This window comes from Aspergillus karnatakaensis (assembly GCF_047715665.1).
Source record: "Aspergillus karnatakaensis strain CBS 102800 unplaced genomic scaffold BJY04scaffold_12, whole genome shotgun sequence".
NCBI classification, from domain to species: domain Eukaryota; kingdom Fungi; phylum Ascomycota; class Eurotiomycetes; order Eurotiales; family Aspergillaceae; genus Aspergillus; species Aspergillus karnatakaensis.
Window position 1 is genome coordinate 256,153 of NW_027395724.1, and position 18,092 is coordinate 274,244.

An 18,092-nucleotide genomic window follows, 5' to 3' on the forward strand; every position below is an offset into this window, starting at 1 on the left:
TAGCCTGCCGGACAGCCCGGCATATATATACGAGTCCGCGGCTGTAGTGTCAGGGGTTGCTCTTCGATAGCACTCTTACCCCCCCTGCTGATCTGCATAAGCACTACTCCTAACAATGTCGACTAAGACTCAAGACATCATTGCCGCGCTCGACGCCATCAAGCCCGAGGCCTTTGGCGGCAATGAAGTTGAGCGCCTGCATGTTCGTGCTGCCGCGCGCCGCTTGCTAGCCAGACTCGAGAACCCCTATGAGCGTGCGTGGGGGTTCTGCTTTGAGCACCCGGTTGTCTTTGCCGCTCTGCAGACGTTCATCGATACTGGTCTCTGGAAGGCCTGGACTGCTGCCGAGGGAGGCGAGAAAACTATCGACGAACTGGTCCAGTTTACCTCTCCTACTGTCGAGACCAACCTCCTCCGTAGGCCTCTCCACGCTTTATACTTCCGCCATACTCACAGAGCCCAATTATAGGTCGTTTCTTCCGCTTGCTCGCAGCCTTCTACGTCGTCGAAGAAACCGGCGAAGACAAGTTCAAGCCGACTCCATTCTCCCTTGCCATCGGCGACGAGAGCACCAAGGTCCGCGCCTCCCTTCAAGCAGCGTAAGTCATTTCCAGTTCGCCACCCCCCACCCTATATACATACTGACCATACCTCCATCACTCCAGCTCCTACCAATACATCTCAGCCGGCCACAACCTCCCCAACTACCTCGCCAAAACCTCCTACACCGCACCAACAGACGCCACCACCAACAACTACACCGACTTCGACCCCGAGCACCTCAACTTCTTCGGCCGCCTGCAAAAGAGCCCCGAATACTATGAAGCCTTCACAGGACACATGGAAGCCTGGACAGCCTGGAAGACCCCCTGGACCAAAGTCTACGACACAAGCAAGCTCCTCGAGGGCGCGAAGCTCGACGAAGCCCCCTTCGTCGTCGACCTCGGCGGAAACACAGGCATTGATATCTCTCACGTCCTGAAGAAACACCCTGACCTCCCCGCCGGATCTCTCGTCTTGCAGGATCTCCCCGAGATTATCGCGCGCGCTCAAGTCGACGAGAAGATCACCGCCCAGGTCCATGACTTTTTCACCCCGCAGCCGGTTAAAGGTATTATATTTTTTATTTTGCTTTCGGTCCTTCGTAAGTCCATGCTAATAATGTAATAGGAAGCCGCGCCTACTTCATGCACGCCGTCTTACACGACTGGCCCGACGACAAAGCCACCCAGCTGCTCACCAACACCCGCGACGCAATGACAAAGGGGTACAGCAAGCTGTTTGTCTACGACATCGTCCTCCCGCCTACGGGGGCGAGTATCTCGCAGACGACCATGGATGTGAACATGATGTCGCTGCTGGCTGCGGCGGAGCGCACGCAGAGCGATTGGGAGAGGTTGCTTACCGGGGCTGGGTTCCGGATTGTCAAGTTTTGGCCGGATCCACAGGAGTATGAGATGGTTATTGAGGCGGAGGTTGCGTAGACGGCGGGAGTCTACTCCGTATTTGTTGTGTGTCGATAAGCTGGGTGTCTTTGATGGGACTTATGGGGCTATGTTATGTTATGTTATGTACTGGGATGTATGAATGGATCTGTTGCCGTAGATATGGACCTGGGTTGAGTGGTTGGACAGTGAACTCATGTAACTGGCCCCTACGGGTTAGTTGCCAGTTGGCTAAGTTACTAGGCATTGGGCAGACGCGGCATAGTCAGTCGTTAAAATGGATTGGATAAAATGAGACAGTCATGCCATATGCAGCTAGCGTAACCGATGCCCTTGCAAGGTGCTCAGGCCACTGCAGAGTCTAGGCTGAGTTCCTGATTATAGCGCAGCTTTTTCCAGAGTTAGGGCTATTTTGCATAACAAAATATCCTTCCTTTGACTGGTAGGTTGACTTATACAGTTGAACTGTGCGGTTCATTCTTCTGGGTGATTCTTTGTGTCCAGTTGACAATGCTGCTCCATAGCATCATCAACGCATGCGTAGTGTGGGTACTGCAAGTGATCAGACCACGTTTGGTGACCATGCAGTACCCACCGTAGCTGTGGATAAGACTCCATACTTAATTTAATATTGAACCTCAATCAAAAAGAGCTAGTACGTACGGCTCTCGATATTCTAGTTTCCTCCTTTCAATCAGTAGTAGTTCGATGAATATAGCTAGTAAGTACGGCACCCGTATTTTCAATTGCTACTAGTTATATCGATTGACATTCGAAACCCAGATGTTCAGAACTGAATGCGTACTAAACGAAGCTGCGGTTCGCGGTGAAAACCGCTCTTGCTAGGAGCAGAAGAATGACCACCTGCAGTTCTCCTCACCCCATAACCAGCGAGGTAGCTAGAAACTAAATCAACCCCAGCAATATCCCCAGTGACTGAACGGCTCATTTGAGCACCCGTTCTTGCCACTACAACACCATTCGCACCCGCTCCAGGTACAGCACCGGTCGGTTCGGTCCAGGCATTTAAATATGCCAAGGCGTGGATCTTGGGTCAGCTATTCAGGATACTATTATTGTTGAGAGATAAGAGGTGAGAAGACATACTTCCTGGGTCTTTATCAGGCATACGGGAAAGTACAGCCTCGATATCTGATTCACCAGCTAGGCTAATTTCCTGTTGGTTGCGATCGTGGAGACAGCAGCTCCAGCAATTACCCTCAAGGAAGGAAAATTGAGTTAGTAACTACTGTAAAGGCAGTCCGTTCGTTTTCGTGGATTTAGGACGGAGCAGGGTAGCTATGCGCAGACATACCACTTTCTTGGGATTCTGCCGTGAGGATGAACCGTTAGTCGCAATCTAATCTGCAGTGAAGAATTTAGATATGAAGGGGTACAAACCATATTATCCGGACAAGCCGGCTTGTCAGGGAAACAGGCCCGCAGGCAAGCAGCGTCTTCAGGATCGTTGCGGTATTCCTGAAAAACAAAAATGCTGGGCATAGCCAGAGCCAAGGGGAGGGCAGTTGTTATAAGAATGGCGAGACGCATGTTGGCCGCCTTGGTCTGTCAGATTTTGGATGCAATGAGTATGGGGAAGGATTTAGGATCAATTAGCATAAAAAGCAACATCTTAGGTATTTAACGTACAAGAAACCCGTTGGTGATGTCAAAATGATCCTAAGATCCTGGATATAAACCTAGACTAGCTGGATGGTAAAGCTTAAGCGATACTCGGTCTGGGTGTCTATTTGGTTCCAATGCAGGTTAACCAAGGATAGTGAGCTGGATATACGGGATTTTGAACCTTGGTTTTGGCACCAAGGTTCGACTATGACTACAGCGGGAAACCAGGCAGATCTCAGTTCTTTGCGTGTTATTTATATGGGGCGGGCGTTTTTCTGCTGTTTCTTTTCTTTTTTCTTTTTGCCATAGCTGGATGAGCTTATGTGGTGGCGGGCAGATAGTGGAAGAAAAGAGACGATATAACTACGATGTGAGCATTAATGCCGAAAACTGTGTCAATCGCCTTCAATCGACCCCCATCGGGTCTACACACTCATCCTCCTCATCTTCATCCTCACTCTCTGTCTCTACCTCAGAGCAGGCATTTGACGCTTCCTGTGTGTCCAATCCAGAGTCATCCTGCTCCTCAGAGCCCGTGCTCCACTCTGATGTATCTTCCTCCTCAGAACTATCGCTGTACATAAAGTATGTGTCGTCATCGAGCAGTGATGTGTCCCACTCCTCAACCCTTGCAAAACAGCGAAGGCAATAATACTCCTCGGGTCCGTAATCTCCCTTCCAAGGGCCATATAATTCATAGTACCCCCGCAGGAGCAATTCGAAGGGCATCTCACTGTGACGCAGCGGAGGTTAGCATATATACCAGTTCTAAGCCGCGGGATTATGTAGCCCTAACCTGTCATCATCATAATCTGAATCTCTATCAGAACGGCTAACATGCTCATAGGGGGTATTTCTAGTGATACTCTTGGTACTGGGCGACTCAGGGTCGAATTGTAGGGCGTTGATCTCATCTGAGGAGCCAGCAGATACGCAGACGCTGATTCCATGTCTTGGTCTTGATCCATCCTGCGAGGTTGCTATTGCTTGGCCACGATGTTCAGCGCGACACTCATCACTGTCGTGGCTTACACTTTCCTGGTTGCGCCCATCGCGCGTCCACTCTTGCTCGGAACAAAGGCAAGCGCGAGTTCTGATGTGATGTTTCACTTTTTCCCACCATGGCTCCAGCAAACACTGCCTCATGTAATCGTTCGGGCGCTGTCTGTATACGCCACACATAAAGCACTCTATGTCACCATTGTATCTCTTCCATCGCTGTAGCGACTTGACTGTCAAGAGGTCCGTGAAAGTTTGAGGGTTCCACCCACGTAGACTCGGTGCGCACCTCTCACGTAACTCTTTATTGATCAAAACATCGATCTCGTGGTACAAGTCTAGTACCTCGGATGACCAAGAAAGAATAGCGGTGAGAACCTCAGTGAACGGGAGGTTGGTGTTTCGCCACCGAATATGGCTTGAATATCTGCGCCCCTTTCGGTGAGTATCTCGAGAACCATAAAGCAATCACCAAGATACTCATTGAACGACATTTGAGTTAAATCATCGGAGACAATCTCGGTATAGCCCTTTTGGTCAGGGACAAAATCTAGGATTTTGTTTATGCTTAACGAGTCGCTTCCCTGGTCGGCTAGAAACAAATCATACCAAACGCTGCTGACGTTAAGTGTTCTCGATATCTCTCCACGGTAGCACTGGATCAATGTCGAATAATACTCGTGTGCCAGCTGAGGTGTGAAGCGTTCACTGCCATCAAAACCTTCGGCTTCAATAGCAAGGAGCGACCAACCGTTGCAGTTTGGTTCAGAAAACTCGATACAGTCCCTAAAGAGTGATAGCACTTGGATATGACCCTGTCGAAATGCAGTACCTTGAATAAATGTCTCTGGTGTGCTATTTTGGATTTAGCAACCCTTTTAATCTACCTTTCAAACCCAGAGAGTATACTCACTGATGATTGCGATATTTCGATATTGGCTGATATGCATAGGCTTGTTTATCAGCACCATGGGTAATGAGAAACTTTGCCATTTTCGATTGTCCCTCTTTTGCAGCAATCTGTGAGAGGTATTTGTGAGCTAACGAATTCTATATCGTCGCTAAACTACTCTTAAACTCACATGTAGTAAGGTCCACCCTCTGGTATCTGTATCATTGATGAATGCTTCTCCACGTGTAAGCATCTCACGAACGGCTTCAATATTCCCAGTCTCACAGAAGCGAAAAATGAGAGAGTCATCAGGGACCACGTGTACAGGCCTCAGACTATATTGCCAAGATCCGTGCTGAGAGCTCGCTATGGCGTTTATTCCATACCTAATTCCAAGTCTCACCAGCCAAGATGCAGGATGGAAGACAAAAGACGTTTTGCTTTTGTTCTGTTCCGCGGTTTCGTCGTCGACAGTAACCTGTTTCTGAATGTCCTGGCTGTGGTAATATATCGTGCCGAAGAATGTCTTGCAGAGTTCTAAAAAGACCACTCGATTTGCTTTTATTACTTGATTTTGCACAGTCTGAGCTGTGTCCATGGTAGATGGAACTACAGACTGCTCTGGCTTGATGACAGGAGTCCCGCTTTCATGATGATTGATTGGCACATTGGTCGACTGGGTAGACTCGGACGATCTGCGCGTCGGCATGTGTGTGAAGGCCTGGCTAATCGTATAATATCGTGACTGAGATACCCTTCCATGGGACTCGCCTCCTAGAAGAGCAAACCATTAGTAGCCATTGAGCCGCGTTTCAAGTCCAGGTGAGTCATCATATACCAATGCCTGTTTGAAACATTCTCGATGACATGTACAATGCACCTTTCCGGGTTATCAACGACCCTTCTAGTATTAAGAGGCGAGGGAAACTTACATTTATGATATGTTATAGAAGTCAAGCACTCCAGAAAAGCCTTGGCGCAAGCTGCACCGGATGCTGCAGCATAATCCTGCCATTCCTTATTCTTGTGACTATCTGCGTAGTCACATACGCCCTTGATAACCAGTGAGGCCAAGCTCTCGCAGATTCCAGCCCCCTCCATCTCGAACCCAACAATGTTCTCCTCGCGAGCTAGCTTGTCACGGTGACTAGCGGACTTCATCACAACATCCCCCGAGGCAATGGGTCCGAGGTGTATGCAGGGTTGAGGATTGGTTCCGTTGCTCAGACGCATTCTTGTGATAAGCGGTCTGATACAGCCAACGCTTGTGCAGTCTGTGGCAGGCTCTCTCTGTGCCTCCTCTACCCCAGCAGGGGCATTGTGCTCGCATGAGGCTGGATATAGTCGATCTTTATCCACGCCCGGATAACACCAGATAGAATCACTCTGCACCTGCAGATCCTTGAGATAGCGAGTATGCAATCCGCGAAGATGATTCTTCATCTCACGTGTAGGTAGGCCCGCAAGAACCGACAGAACAGCCGCATTCGAGCGATCGAGAGTCTCCTTGATCACGCCTTTCCGCTCGAACCGGTCCGAGAATTGCCTTCCAAAATCGAATTTAACGACTTGATGGCTGATTATAACATCTCCCAGAATTAATTCAGTATCCGGAGTGGGAAATGGCACTCCCCCACAGATACCAACAGCAAGTATCAAGCTGATGTTTGGAAAGCTTGAGCGAAGGGTAGTGGCGGCTTTAGCGGCGCTTGCCTTGCCCATCTCTAGCAAGCAAATAACAACGACATTGGATACTCCCATCCGTCCGGTGGTATAGTAGTTCGAGTCACTGAAATGCCTCGGGGTGTTGAGGCTGCTGTAGCGCTCGTCAAGTAAGGCTTCGACGGCATCGAACTCCCGCGGCAGGGCGCAGATGATGGCGAATTCGAACTCGTGCGGTTCTGGCTGCATCTTCCGGAGTGGGTAGTGGGGTATCGATGAACGAAAGTAATGGTAGTGAGGCAGATTCGATGGGCGAACACAGAAGCATGTTGAACTCTGCTGCGCAAGATGGTGATAAGTGAAGGAGAAGACAGAGTTGCGGGGTTGATGGGCCTGGTCAGCGCAAGGCAAGTTGCACAGCAGAGGCTGAGCTGTCATGTGCCTATCCACCATAGACCCTCCAGCCTTGCGCCTGCCTGCCTGCCTGCCTGTCGACATGGCAGACTACTACACCCATTCAACAACATCAGGACAGATAGAAGCTGCACCGATCATGGTATATCTATCAAATTTGACAGCCTCGAGTGGGTGGTAAGGCAGGGTGTGACACGCCCTGCTCTGACCATTCATCTGTAAATTCGTCTTATCCTACGCTAGCCATGCTATACAAGACTATCTAAAGAAAACATACCAAATAATACCTCCCATCTTCCAGCATTCCACTCCTCACCCTCATCAATTAGCCCTTAATTTTTCATAGTCCCATTTATTAGGAATACCCAACGTCTCCTCAAGCATCTCCCGCCGGCCCTCTAGACAAATCATCGTGTTCATTCTCCGGGAATAATTCACAATCAACGGCCAACCACAGCCCGCATGCTCCAGTCCCGTTTGGCCTATAATTATCAGGCCATCCATAGCCCTGCTCATCGCAAGGCACTGACGCTTGGCATCTATCAGGGCGTCCGCGCTAAAGCGGGCAGGGCGGCCGGTCAAAAGAATGACGATTTCTTTCTGACACCCAGGGACCGAGTCGACACTTCGAATGTCGACGCCTCGGTAATCGTGAGGGACAATCGCACGTAGCAAGCCGCGAAGAGCGCTGCGCTCCTCCGCGGAATCACAGACGATAAGGATCTGATCAGCATACATTCCACCATCGATGAGGTCTTGGACGGCTTTTGCTGCGCAGCATACGTATTCCGGGTTGATCCTTGCTAAGACGTTCCTTCGTCGCCATAGTGAGGCTTTTTTGACTGAGATGAAATATACGTTACTGGATGCGCAGCCCGGTGCCTTGCGTGACATTATCTGTCGAAATAAAAGCGCCGCTTGTCTGTCCTCGCAATTTGGCATTTCTTTGGATCTCTCGTCACGATAGAAGATCTCGGTGATGAAGCGCGAGATATCGGGTGCCATCCTGTACTGTGCAAATAAATGCGCACAGGGGATGCTAGCCGCTTGGAACCGATAGAATAAAGAGATCTTTGCTGATTCAAAATGCTGATTAGAGTCCCAGGAAACAATACAATTGGAGGCTTGGCGGTTATCACCGGTGAGAATAATCTTAGATGCTTTTGTATGATGCCACATGATGGCGTTCAGGTAGACCATCTCTGTCATGAGAGACGCATCTTCTACCAAGATAAAATGAGGGTGAAAGCCTCGAAGAATGCGGCTGGCGGTGCTAGCGGGAGTGCAAAAGATGACACGGGCGCGCAGTATATAAAAGTGCTCAAGCTTGGCCAAAGCAGCTCTAAAGCCTAGGGTAAGCTCGTCATCAGAACGAGACTCTCTGGTAGATTCCATATCCAGTGGCTCATCGTGGAAGCAACCGGCTCGCCTTGCGGCCAGGTACCACATGATCACGTCGGCTAAGAGAAAGATTTCCGGCTCGTCCTCAGGGTAGGCTGCACGCCAACGTGGACCCTCCTCGCAGCATTTGACCAGCCGACAATTAATGTGTTTCCCCATTGAGAATTGACTGTCTGATGATGTTCGGGCCTCTATCCAGGCCCACATTGGTAGAAAGCTATCCCACGAGTAGGTGGCCAGATACATTCTGTCGATCATCTTACGTGGATAGAGGTTTGTACTCTAAAAACGCCGATAATCGTCCTGGAGCGCCATTCGACGCTCAAACCCATCTCCCAGTTCCAAATCCAGTCGGTAGGTGTTGAAGTGCGGGAATTGTTCAATATCAGGTGTTATACTGCCTATCGCCTCTTCTAAATGGTCAAGAATGTGGTGTGATGGTCCAATATTGAGGATAGGATAGCCTCGGAGAGAACAAAATAGAGTGATATAGGCAGAGACTTTTGTCTTGCCAGTACCTGGACGTCCATCGATTAGACAGACCAAGCTCCTAAACCTATCCTGTGGGGTTCGTTGAGTTGTGAGTGCCAGTGTGAGTGCCCGAGTCTGCCTTCCATTTAGATGTTAACCCGGTCGTAGAAGGTTCATGAACCCAACCGATTCTGAGGCAACTCGGCCCCACGGATGGGATAGGTAGGCTCGAAATTGAGTATCGTGGGCCAGTAAGAGCTTTTTTCGAACATTGCCTGGGTTAATTCCGAAGGTGGCGTTACCATAGAGAACAGACTGCAAGGCCGAACGTGCCTGGTCATGTAGAAGTGTCGACGGACGAACCATCACTGTCCCAAGCAATTCTTGGAAGTCGGCCATCGGACACTGCCCGCAAGAAACAAGGATGCACACCGGGCTGGACATGTCCCTGGCAACCTCATCATACTGCTTGGGGGCCTTCACAACCACACCAGGGAATGTACAGGTATCATCTTCGAGATCTGCGCCGTCTCCATTAGACCTCGAGAGTTTATGACTAGAGCACGGGTTTGTGATTCTGATTTCAACCGGTGTACCCAGTACTGGAAGCATTTCCAGCCCCCGCATGTCAAACGTATCTTTTGCACATTGTAACCTCATATCAACAAGGCAATAATGAAGCCCACAAGGAATTTCCTCCCAGTCGTTCGGACGCACCTCCAAGTTGCCAGAAATCCCTTCGCCGTAATCGACCCTCGCCTCCCAGTCGTCGTGAACCACGAGGAGCGGGTCAAAGCGGAGACTATAGATTTGATGCCGATCTCGACGTTGGATTAGTGTCCGCAGTTGATCCATCTCCCGGTAAGAAGCGATGGTTCGCACTACTTCGTAGTGCCTCTCGTTGAGAAATACCACTGGAGGCACTTGATACATATGGGATATGACCATGCATGTGACCAAGGGAGAGGTAAACCAGGTTGAATTGCGACGACGATAATGCTCGTACAAAGTACGGTCGTTTCGTATCGATGGTATGGACGACATTGGCTCTAGTTTCTTTTTGGAGGTATCGTACCAACATTTATAGGCAGGGAATGGGGCCGGTGTTGGCACTGGCATCTTAGTCAAGAGTGTCCAGTATGATAGGAACGATCCTGGCCTTTGGGTTGCAACGTTTATACGTACGTTGGTGCGAGCCAGGCTAAGAAAAGTCGACAGCTTTTGGCGTTGCCAGTCTGACAACTCAGGTCTAAAATCCTCTGCGGATTTGAAATTGAAGCAGTACGGAGGCGTATCATGGGCCCAACTAATGTTCCAGTAGGTATTTCCAGGGCTCTTTTACACCAGCGTAGCCTTAACGTTTTGAAGTCTGTCTGAGAAAGTATAGCTCATCTGTTGCGCGATCGTATTTGTGTTATCGGGTAGCGGCTTTCGAGAATCCAAATCCCTTTCACCCCAGGCGGTCCATATGGCTGTAAAGTGAAGAATCCGGCGCGTTGTGCGAAGAGATAGCACTAGCTTGAAATGCGGTATTTCGGCTCCGCCACAGACACTGAACTTTATACCCTCGTCATTGTCATTAGACACTGGGATGTTACCAATCAAGCGCCCATCATGGCTCACAGACACACTACAGTCGAGGGGCTCTTCCGCGGATTGCAGTTGTTGCACATTTGAACTATAAGGACTTTGTTCGTTTTGGCGAGCTAAATCGGGATCGATGTAATTGTACCAAGACCTGTCCAAGTCATTGGTGAGATCGATTCTTTCGGACCTAAGCGCGCTCATATTAGGTAAAAAAATTATGGTTAATCAAGAAACTAGTAAGAATGTATAGAGCCCATAGGGGTAGTAAGCGTCAGTCAAACCAAGCAACGATAGTATGCGACCTCAGAGAAGCTGAGTCCATCTTCGAAGTCGTCTGATCGTGGGATAGATAAGTACTGTCACTGGGAAGGCACGCAGCACCATGAGCTTCATTCGTACCTTCCAGGTATGATGATTAGCTTTTATGCTGCAAGAAATGTTCAGTTCATTTGCAGTGCATGCCATGCTTAGACAGCCAAAGAAGCGATCTCAAATCATCAAGAGGCAGCTGGAGACGAAAGAGAGAGAGACATACTGCGTCAGGTATGTATATAGTCACGTGCTCTAAGCCGATCTCGCCCGAGAGTGGGTAGTCAGCGGCTCGGGGCTCGCGCCCAAATAAGGCCGAGCAAGGCCGAAGGGGCGAGATTGGTCATAACTATACAGCACATCTATACAATATCATCCAATGTATAAAAGAGAGTCTAACTATCAGGAGATCATGGATGACAATTACCTTTCATCATAATTCAATCAGTCTCATCAATACACTGACTTCTATTCACCATTCCATAATCTCAACATGTCTGCAACCGAGACCGTCCTCGTCGTCGGAGCCACCGGGAACATTGGCGTCTCTGCTGTCAAGGCCGCGCTTCGGTCAAAGCGAAATGTCCTCGCCATCGTTCGCAACAAGAACTCAGCTGACAAGCTCGTTCGCCATGTCGGTTCGTCCGAGAGTATCACTTTTGTTGAGGCCAACGTCCTCTCAGCAACGGGAGTTCGAGACGTTGTCGAGCAGGTCCGAGCCGGCAAGCTGCCAGCCTTCCAACATGTCTTCACTTGCGGTCAGTGCTTCCTGTCTTTCTCGAAGATTATTCATTAACGCGGAATCAGTTGGCGGCGAATACGTGACAGTCCCTTTGAAGGATACTGATTTTGAGCGCATGCGCTCCAACATGCAAGCGGGTTTTGAAGCAAACTACCGTAAGCTCTCCCAAAGTTTATCGGTATTATTGATCTGACGAGCCGGTATAGTTGCCTACCTATACACGATCAAGTACCTCCTTGAGCAGAACAATCCAACGTCCTGGACAATCTGCACCGGTGCTCAAGGTGATGTTGGGACACATCCTCTCCCAGCAATGACGCAGGGTGCCTTATTCTCCATGTGCATCGCCGGAGCTCGCGAGAACATCGACACAAACGTTCGCTTCAATGAGATCTACCTCGCGTTCCGAGTAGAGGTTGACGAATCTGCCGAGCAGCACGGAGTGGTCAAAGCTTCGGAGTTTGCGCATGTGTATGAGACGCTTTTGGACAAGCCTGAGATTCGGAGTTCGCGTGTTTCGGTCATTACCCCGGAGGACATCAAGGATCTGAAGTATGCTCGCAAGTTTTAGTATGTTTTTGTGTCGCCAGGCTTCCGTTGGTATTTTGTTAGTGCGGGGAGGAACAGGGTTCCGATATTAGCAGGGTGCTAGTTTCTCTTCCTTTCAAAATAATCGTCTAGTCATATGTAGAGGAAATCAAGGGTTGACGTCGCGACATTTGTCAGTTTGTTCCTATTTTTGGCCAGCAGCTCATCTCAGCGCAGTGTTGTTTTCAACCAAGTCAGACTCTTAGATAGATAGCTCAAAGGGATTGCTGTCGCCGAGTCATCACAACGTAGGTAATGGACACAATCTTCATGAGTGCTATATTCAATCATTGAGCATCCCGTCGATGGCAAAGAAAAACAGAAGACGCGGCCTTGACTGGACTGGCTTGCTGCTTGCAGCCTCGAGTCAGCAATACCCAGTGCCGCTTTAAACAGCCGAAGTGGACCAATTCCGCGGCTCATTTCCGCACTCTTTACAAATGTGAAGCAATTTCCAGAACAAAACAAATGGTACGATTACAATTGATGACTGGGCTTCTACCGATCTATAAATCTTACCTCCAAATTTACTATGCTCCTGTTGAACCTAAAGTCTACTTCTAGTTAGATTGCGCTTCATTCGCCATCATCGCGCTCCTGCAAAGATAAATAAGATATATATATGTCTTCCACCGCGAACCACCGAGATACAGAGACTCAGAGACCATCCACAATCTTGATCTCGTTCATAACCCTCGTCGTTGCCATTCTAATAGCCGGTATCTTCGGCTATACAGCTTCTGCCCCCCAAGCAGAATACACATCAGCCAACCTGTTCGGTCTAAAACGCTTAGCCCAAACGTCCTGGGCTGCTATAGGATCTCGTCGATCGCTGAACTCTGTGCCTGAAACTGTCCAAAAGACTCCTGCAACGGAGGGTATCAACATGCGCACACCGGTCTATTTCCTCAGCCATGGCGGCGTAGGTGATCAGCTGCATCTAGAATAACGATCCACTGCTGACATTCCTAGCCAAACATCATGTACGACACTGAACACCCTGCATACAAAGAGCTAGGCAAGATCGGCAAGGAGATTACGACCAAGGTTAAGCCACGGGCGGTCGTGGTTTTCTCGGCGCACTGGCAAGCGGGTAGGGATACAGTGCAGGTGAATACGGCTGAGATGACGGAGTTGATTTACGAGTATGCCTGCTTTATTGTCCCGAAGTCCCGTTCGCGTAAACCGTGGGTGCTGATACTGTCGTTGCAGCTTCTACGGCTTCCCTAGTCACTACTACGAGGAGAAGTACCCCAATGTCGGCAGCAGAGAGGTTGCAAACAAGGTGCTCGATGCATTTAAGGAAGCCGGGATCAATGCCGAGGGCGTGAAGCGCGGGTTGGATCATGGTGTATGGGCGAGCTTCAAGTGCGGTACGTTTCAGCCAAAACTTTGTCAGACGCACTCGAACTAACGAGCTGCAGCGTTCGAACCCAAGTCTAACCCTTTGAACGTTCCCATCGTCCAAGTCTCGCTCTTCGGCACCGAAGACCCAATGCAGCACTACCGACTGGGACAAGCGGTGTCGAAGCTCCGCGAGGAAAACATCCTGATCATCGTCTCCGGCATGGCCGTCCACAACCTGCGGGACCTGCGGTTCACGTTCAGTGACCCTAAGCCTATGCCGTATACTGTTAGTTTTGACGAGGCATTGAAAGACGCAGCTACAAAACCTCCGACGGAGAGAGCGCAGGCTTTGATCGATTTGTTGAAGCGCGGAGACGCCCGACAGGCGCATCCGTCTTTTGAGCATCTTCTTCCGATTCATATTGGAGCTGGTGCTGCGGAGGATGATGTAGGGAAGAGGCTTTTTACGTTGAAAGAGGGGAGTCTGAGTTGGGCGCAATATAGGTTTGGTGAGGTTGGTAATGTTAGCGCGCTGTAGCGAACAACCAGTGTATATCAATCAAGAAGAATTCGTTGAGTAGGAATTCATTAAGACGCCAACCGATTCACTCGGATATAGATACAGTGTTGACAACCGTAGTGCGGTATATAACATAATGGCGCCTATGAAGAGGCCTGAGCCTTCACCAGTTGCGTAATCTTCTCCTCAATCTGCTGATCGGAGAGACCTGCTCTTGATTAGTACCCGCCCGAGCTGTATATTTAGATGGAGGGGTGACAAACCGCTCAGCGCTTCCTCCTTTTCCTTTCCGAGAGCTGTAGTCGTCCATCTGGTTAGCCTCAATTGTGCGGTGCTTTGCATTTTCGAGCGTACCGTATCGAGCGTAGACTCGGGGAAGAGTGCCAGAGGCCTCGCGGACAAGAATCGGGGTGTGTGGGTTGTGCTTCTTCATGGTCGGGTAGGCGCGGTTCAGAAACGACCTGCATAAGCAATTCAATTAGCACATCGCACTTTGATGGCAGAGCAGAACCCGACTCACCGTGTCGCAGCGCTCTGCTCAGAGGTCTGGCAAAACAGGAACCGCAGCTCCTTAAGACCCTGTGTGAAGACGTATTTGGAGGACATTATGGCGATGGAACCAGGCACGCGAAGCAAAAGGGGAACAACAAGCACAGCAAGGCACTCAATGCCGTCAATTGAATGGAGTTGTCTTTCTTTTGAAGCTTGCTGCGATGAGGTCGAGGTGCAAGAACCAATCTGGTCAAGCGGAATTGTCACACCGCTTACCTCAGCCGGAAAGAGCCGCAGCAACCTCTGGGCCGACGTCGGCTCTGAATGATAAAGACTCTCTTCGTGCTTGTTGCTTCAATCTCCCCTCCTTTATTTATTCAGAATGTCGTCGTCTCGTGTTGGTCTTCGCTTCTTCCAGAACTCCCGCGCGGCTTTCCGGGAGGCTTTCCGCCGCCCTGGTGGCTACGGACGCCGCTTCCAGAGCTCCGATGCTGCTTCCGCTGAGCAACAGAGCACATTCCAGCGTCTATGGAACAGCCCTGTTGGTGTGAAGACGGTTCACTTCTGGTGGGTTGCTTCTTAATTCATGGCTTGTGAGAGCTATTTACTGACAATTTTTTCTCGCAGGGCCCCCGTCATGAAGGTACGATAATCGCCGCTCCCACCCTAGTTCTCACGGCTCACGCGCCCACCTGAATCCGAAGGACAACACCGGAAAAGACCATGAATGAAGTGCTAACAAAGTGACAGTGGGCTCTCGTCATCGCCGGTATCTCCGACTTTCAGCGTCCCGCTGAGAAGCTCTCCTTGACCCAGAACGGCGCTCTCACAGCCACCGGTGCCATCTGGACCCGCTGGTGTTTGATCATCACGCCCAAGAACTACCTGTATGCCCACCTCCGCTTTTCTCTGCGGCATTGCGCAAAAGAACCCGAGCTAACAACAACAGTCTCGCCGCTGTCAACTTCTTCCTCGGATGCGTCGGTGTCGTCCAGGTTACCCGTATTCTCAACTACCGCCGCAGCCTCGACGGCTCCACAACAGCGGCAGCGAAGACTCTGGAGAAGGAGGTTGCTGACGAGGCTAAGGCTGTTGCCGGTGAAGCCAAGGCTGTTGCCGCGGATGCTGTTGAGACCGTGAAGAAGTCTACTTGATTTACATATATAGATCGGAGCGGGCGCGAGACTGCGCCGGACATTTCCACAATTCATCACTTTTGTATATTGCATTCTAAAAGTCTCATTAGCATGAAAACTGCTCGGACCATTACATCAAGTCTGAATGCATTCGCATTGGCCAATTGCGCTGAACTTAGGCTTGGTAGACCTGCATAGCGTTGTGCAAGAAGGGTGCCTATACTTAGTAAAATCCCAGTCGTCCTCAACCTTCCAAACGACACCAATCATCTTCCCTTAACGCGTCACCTCCAGGCTCCAGGCTCATCAACCGGTTGCAATAATCTCTATCAAACGGAGATACAATGTCGATCACCCTCCTAGCGCTGGTCCTAAAATATTCCGCCATTCGGGACATTGAACAGAGATGCGAATTATCCCTCCTATCAAATCTCTCCAATCTACCCCAGACAGCAACTAAGCTCCTACACTCTTCAACCATTTTCTTGACAATCCAATCCAAGCTTCAGCCTGGAGCTTATTTCTCCACAGTTTAGTCGCTCTCTGGCTATATCCCCGGATAAAATGACTCTACCTGTGGGGTGGGGTTGATTTCTCCGCAGGGCTGTCGCCGGAGTCATGCAATGGGGAGAAGAGGAGGAGCAGAAGCAATTATAAAATCAGCAAGGAATCCCCTTACTTCCGAAGGGGCTTTTCTGAGCTTGATATTCATGCTACGAGGAGCTGTTAGCCTCAATTGACCCGGCGCCATGAAAATCTCTCACCTCCTCACCTCAGCTGTGAGCATCCTATCGCTAGGAGCAACAGTACAAGGCTATGGCCATGGCAACAACAACCGCCCTCATTCGCGTAACGATATCATCAGCCCCAAGAAACCTTTCCGGCCTCTTCCTCCTAGCCAGCCCCGCAGGAAAATCTGCCATGTGCGGTCCCACGGCGACGGCACCGACGACTCGGAGTTCGTCCTCTCCGCGATCAAGAAGTGTAACCATGGCGGAAAGGTAGTCTTTGCCGAAGATAAAGAGTATATCATTGGCACGGCCCTCGACTTGACCTTCTTGAAGCATGTTGATCTTGGTATATCCTCTACCCCACCCTTTGTACCGGCTACTCAAGGACAATATCTCACAAAAATATAGAGATCCTCGGCCGCATCGTCTTCACAGACGACACAGACTACTGGCAAGCGAACTCCTTCCGCCACACATTCCAAAACGCCACGACCTTCTTCCAGCTCGGCGGCGAAGACGTCAACGTCTACGGCGGCGGTACGCTCGACGGCAATGGACAGGTGTGGTACGACCTCTTTGCCGAGGACGCACTTGTGCTTCGTCCAATCCTTGTTGGAATCATCGGGCTACATGGAGGCACAATCGGACCGTTGAAGCTCCGCTACTCGCCGCAGTGGTATCAGCTCGTGGCGAATAGCTCGGACGTGGTGTTCGATGGCATTGATATCTCCGGGTACAGCGCCAGTGAGAATGAGGCGAAGAATACAGATGGCTGGTAAGTTTCCTTTCACAATTCATGCCTTAAGACCGACTACAGGGTCTAACCATGAGCAGGGACACATACCGCTCCCACAACATCGTCATCCAAAACTCCGTGATCAACAACGGCGACGACTGCGTCTCCTTCAAACCCAACAGCACCGAAATCCTAGTCCAAAACCTGCACTGCAACGGCTCCCACGGTATCTCCGTTGGCTCGCTAGGCCAATACAAAGGCGAAGTCGACATCGTCAAAAATATCCTGGTCTACAATATCTCCATGTATAATGCTTCCGTATGTTATCCCCACGTCCTCTCGACCCACCCTATTGCCTTTTCAGATCAAATCTAATCTTGACTGTGCAGGATATGGCCCGCATCAAAGTCTGGCCCGGCGTCGCATCCGCCATGTCCGAGGACCTCCAAGGCGGCGGCGGGCTCGGCGCCGTCTCAAACATCACCTACGAGGATATGTACATTGAGAACGTTGACTGGGCGATCGAGGTGACGCAATGCTACGGGCAGAAGAATTTGACGCTCTGCAACGAGTTCCCGGTAACCACACCTTCCCTTCCATTCCCTTATCTTTCTAGTATTCCATTCGAGAAATAGGCAGCTAATAACGTCTTCGGTACAACCAGAGCAACCTCACAATCTCAGACGTGCATATCAGCAACATGTACGGGACGACATCTGGCAGACGGGATCCGAATGTTGGGACGATTGTCTGTTCCAGCCCGGATGTTTGCTCGGATATCTATGTGGAAGATATTGATGTCGTTAGTCCTATTGGGACGAATGATTTCGTTTGCACGAACGTGAGTTTCTATCTACGGTAATAACTAATATGGAAAGGATAACAGGGCTGACTGTCTATGTAGGTTGACGAGGGTTTGTTGCAGGTTAACTGTACCTCTGGTTAAGGAACTCAGGTTGAAGGTTGAGGCGGGATCTCAAGGTCAAGGCACTGA

The 18,092-nt window shown here is 50.1% G+C and overlaps 11 protein-coding genes across 11 annotated transcripts; 5 read left to right on the top strand and 6 right to left on the bottom strand.

Moving 5' to 3' along the window:
- Positions 1-2,120, top strand: BJY04DRAFT_19041 (S-adenosyl-L-methionine-dependent methyltransferase). The gene is made up of 4 exons (XM_073711503.1): positions 1-416; positions 470-599; positions 666-1,111; positions 1,171-2,120. Exons 1-4 carry the CDS (start codon positions 116-118, stop codon positions 1,482-1,484), a joined length of 1,191 nt encoding a protein of 396 aa, XP_073573749.1. The 5' UTR covers positions 1-115; the 3' UTR covers positions 1,485-2,120.
- A 1,211-nt stretch (positions 2,121-3,331) lies between these two features.
- Positions 3,332-5,001, bottom strand: BJY04DRAFT_183533 (uncharacterized protein). The gene is made up of 2 exons (XM_073710486.1): positions 3,868-5,001; positions 3,332-3,804 (listed from the first exon to the last, which is right to left on the bottom strand). Exons 1-2 carry the CDS (start codon positions 4,251-4,253, stop codon positions 3,477-3,479), a joined length of 714 nt encoding a protein of 237 aa, XP_073573750.1. The 5' UTR covers positions 4,254-5,001; the 3' UTR covers positions 3,332-3,476.
- Positions 3,822-7,090, bottom strand: BJY04DRAFT_183537 (uncharacterized protein). Its single transcript, XM_073710487.1, has 5 exons — positions 5,895-7,090; positions 5,801-5,842; positions 5,153-5,736; positions 4,984-5,090; positions 3,822-4,925 (listed from the first exon to the last, which is right to left on the bottom strand). The coding sequence occupies exons 1-5, from the start codon at positions 7,075-7,077 to the stop codon at positions 4,409-4,411; spliced, it is 2,433 nt and encodes an 810-aa protein (XP_073573751.1). The 5' UTR covers positions 7,078-7,090; the 3' UTR covers positions 3,822-4,408.
- A 150-nt stretch (positions 7,091-7,240) lies between these two features.
- BJY04DRAFT_19089 (AAA domain-containing protein) lies at positions 7,241-8,880 on the bottom strand. Its single transcript, XM_073711568.1, has one exon. It carries the CDS (start codon positions 8,695-8,697, stop codon positions 7,360-7,362), a length of 1,338 nt encoding a protein of 445 aa, XP_073573752.1. The 5' UTR covers positions 8,698-8,880; the 3' UTR covers positions 7,241-7,359.
- BJY04DRAFT_19104 (uncharacterized protein) lies at positions 8,881-10,563 on the bottom strand. Its single transcript, XM_073711583.1, has one exon. The coding sequence runs from the start codon at positions 10,027-10,029 to the stop codon at positions 9,064-9,066; it is 966 nt and encodes a 321-aa protein (XP_073573753.1). The 5' UTR covers positions 10,030-10,563; the 3' UTR covers positions 8,881-9,063.
- BJY04DRAFT_19070 (uncharacterized protein) lies at positions 10,139-11,078 on the bottom strand. The gene is made up of 2 exons (XM_073711540.1): positions 11,033-11,078; positions 10,139-10,896 (listed from the first exon to the last, which is right to left on the bottom strand). The coding sequence occupies exon 2, from the start codon at positions 10,696-10,698 to the stop codon at positions 10,249-10,251; it is 450 nt and encodes a 149-aa protein (XP_073573754.1). The 5' UTR covers positions 10,699-10,896; positions 11,033-11,078; the 3' UTR covers positions 10,139-10,248.
- A 73-nt stretch (positions 11,079-11,151) lies between these two features.
- Positions 11,152-12,212, top strand: BJY04DRAFT_19065 (uncharacterized protein). Its single transcript, XM_073711532.1, has 3 exons — positions 11,152-11,564; positions 11,614-11,703; positions 11,755-12,212. Exons 1-3 carry the CDS (start codon positions 11,300-11,302, stop codon positions 12,117-12,119), a joined length of 720 nt encoding a protein of 239 aa, XP_073573755.1. The 5' UTR covers positions 11,152-11,299; the 3' UTR covers positions 12,120-12,212.
- Positions 12,213-12,758: 546 nt separating this feature from the next.
- Positions 12,759-14,021, top strand: BJY04DRAFT_215831 (DODA-type extradiol aromatic ring-opening family dioxygenase; the record flags this gene model as incomplete). The annotated part of the gene is made up of 4 exons (XM_073715574.1): positions 12,759-13,058; positions 13,109-13,281; positions 13,349-13,509; positions 13,561-14,021. The coding sequence occupies 4 exons, from the start codon at positions 12,759-12,761 to the stop codon at positions 14,019-14,021; spliced, it is 1,095 nt and encodes a 364-aa protein (XP_073573756.1).
- A 125-nt stretch (positions 14,022-14,146) lies between these two features.
- On the bottom strand, positions 14,147-14,609 carry BJY04DRAFT_215832 (L51/S25/CI-B8 domain-containing protein; the record flags this gene model as incomplete). Its single annotated transcript, XM_073715575.1, has 4 exons — positions 14,147-14,211; positions 14,267-14,299; positions 14,358-14,464; positions 14,524-14,609. 4 exons carry the CDS (start codon positions 14,607-14,609, stop codon positions 14,147-14,149), a joined length of 291 nt encoding a protein of 96 aa, XP_073573757.1.
- Positions 14,610-14,839: 230 nt separating this feature from the next.
- Positions 14,840-15,869, top strand: BJY04DRAFT_183558 (mitochondrial pyruvate carrier family protein). The gene is made up of 4 exons (XM_073710488.1): positions 14,840-15,062; positions 15,123-15,138; positions 15,246-15,382; positions 15,445-15,869. Exons 1-4 carry the CDS (start codon positions 14,878-14,880, stop codon positions 15,647-15,649), a joined length of 543 nt encoding a protein of 180 aa, XP_073573758.1. The 5' UTR covers positions 14,840-14,877; the 3' UTR covers positions 15,650-15,869.
- A 511-nt stretch (positions 15,870-16,380) lies between these two features.
- Positions 16,381-18,044, top strand: BJY04DRAFT_206152 (putative extracellular exo-polygalacturonase; the record flags this gene model as incomplete). Its single annotated transcript, XM_073713678.1, has 6 exons — positions 16,381-16,708; positions 16,771-17,137; positions 17,197-17,416; positions 17,488-17,676; positions 17,763-17,939; positions 18,003-18,044. The coding sequence occupies 6 exons, from the start codon at positions 16,381-16,383 to the stop codon at positions 18,042-18,044; spliced, it is 1,323 nt and encodes a 440-aa protein (XP_073573759.1).
- Positions 18,045-18,092: the final 48 nt, after the last annotated feature.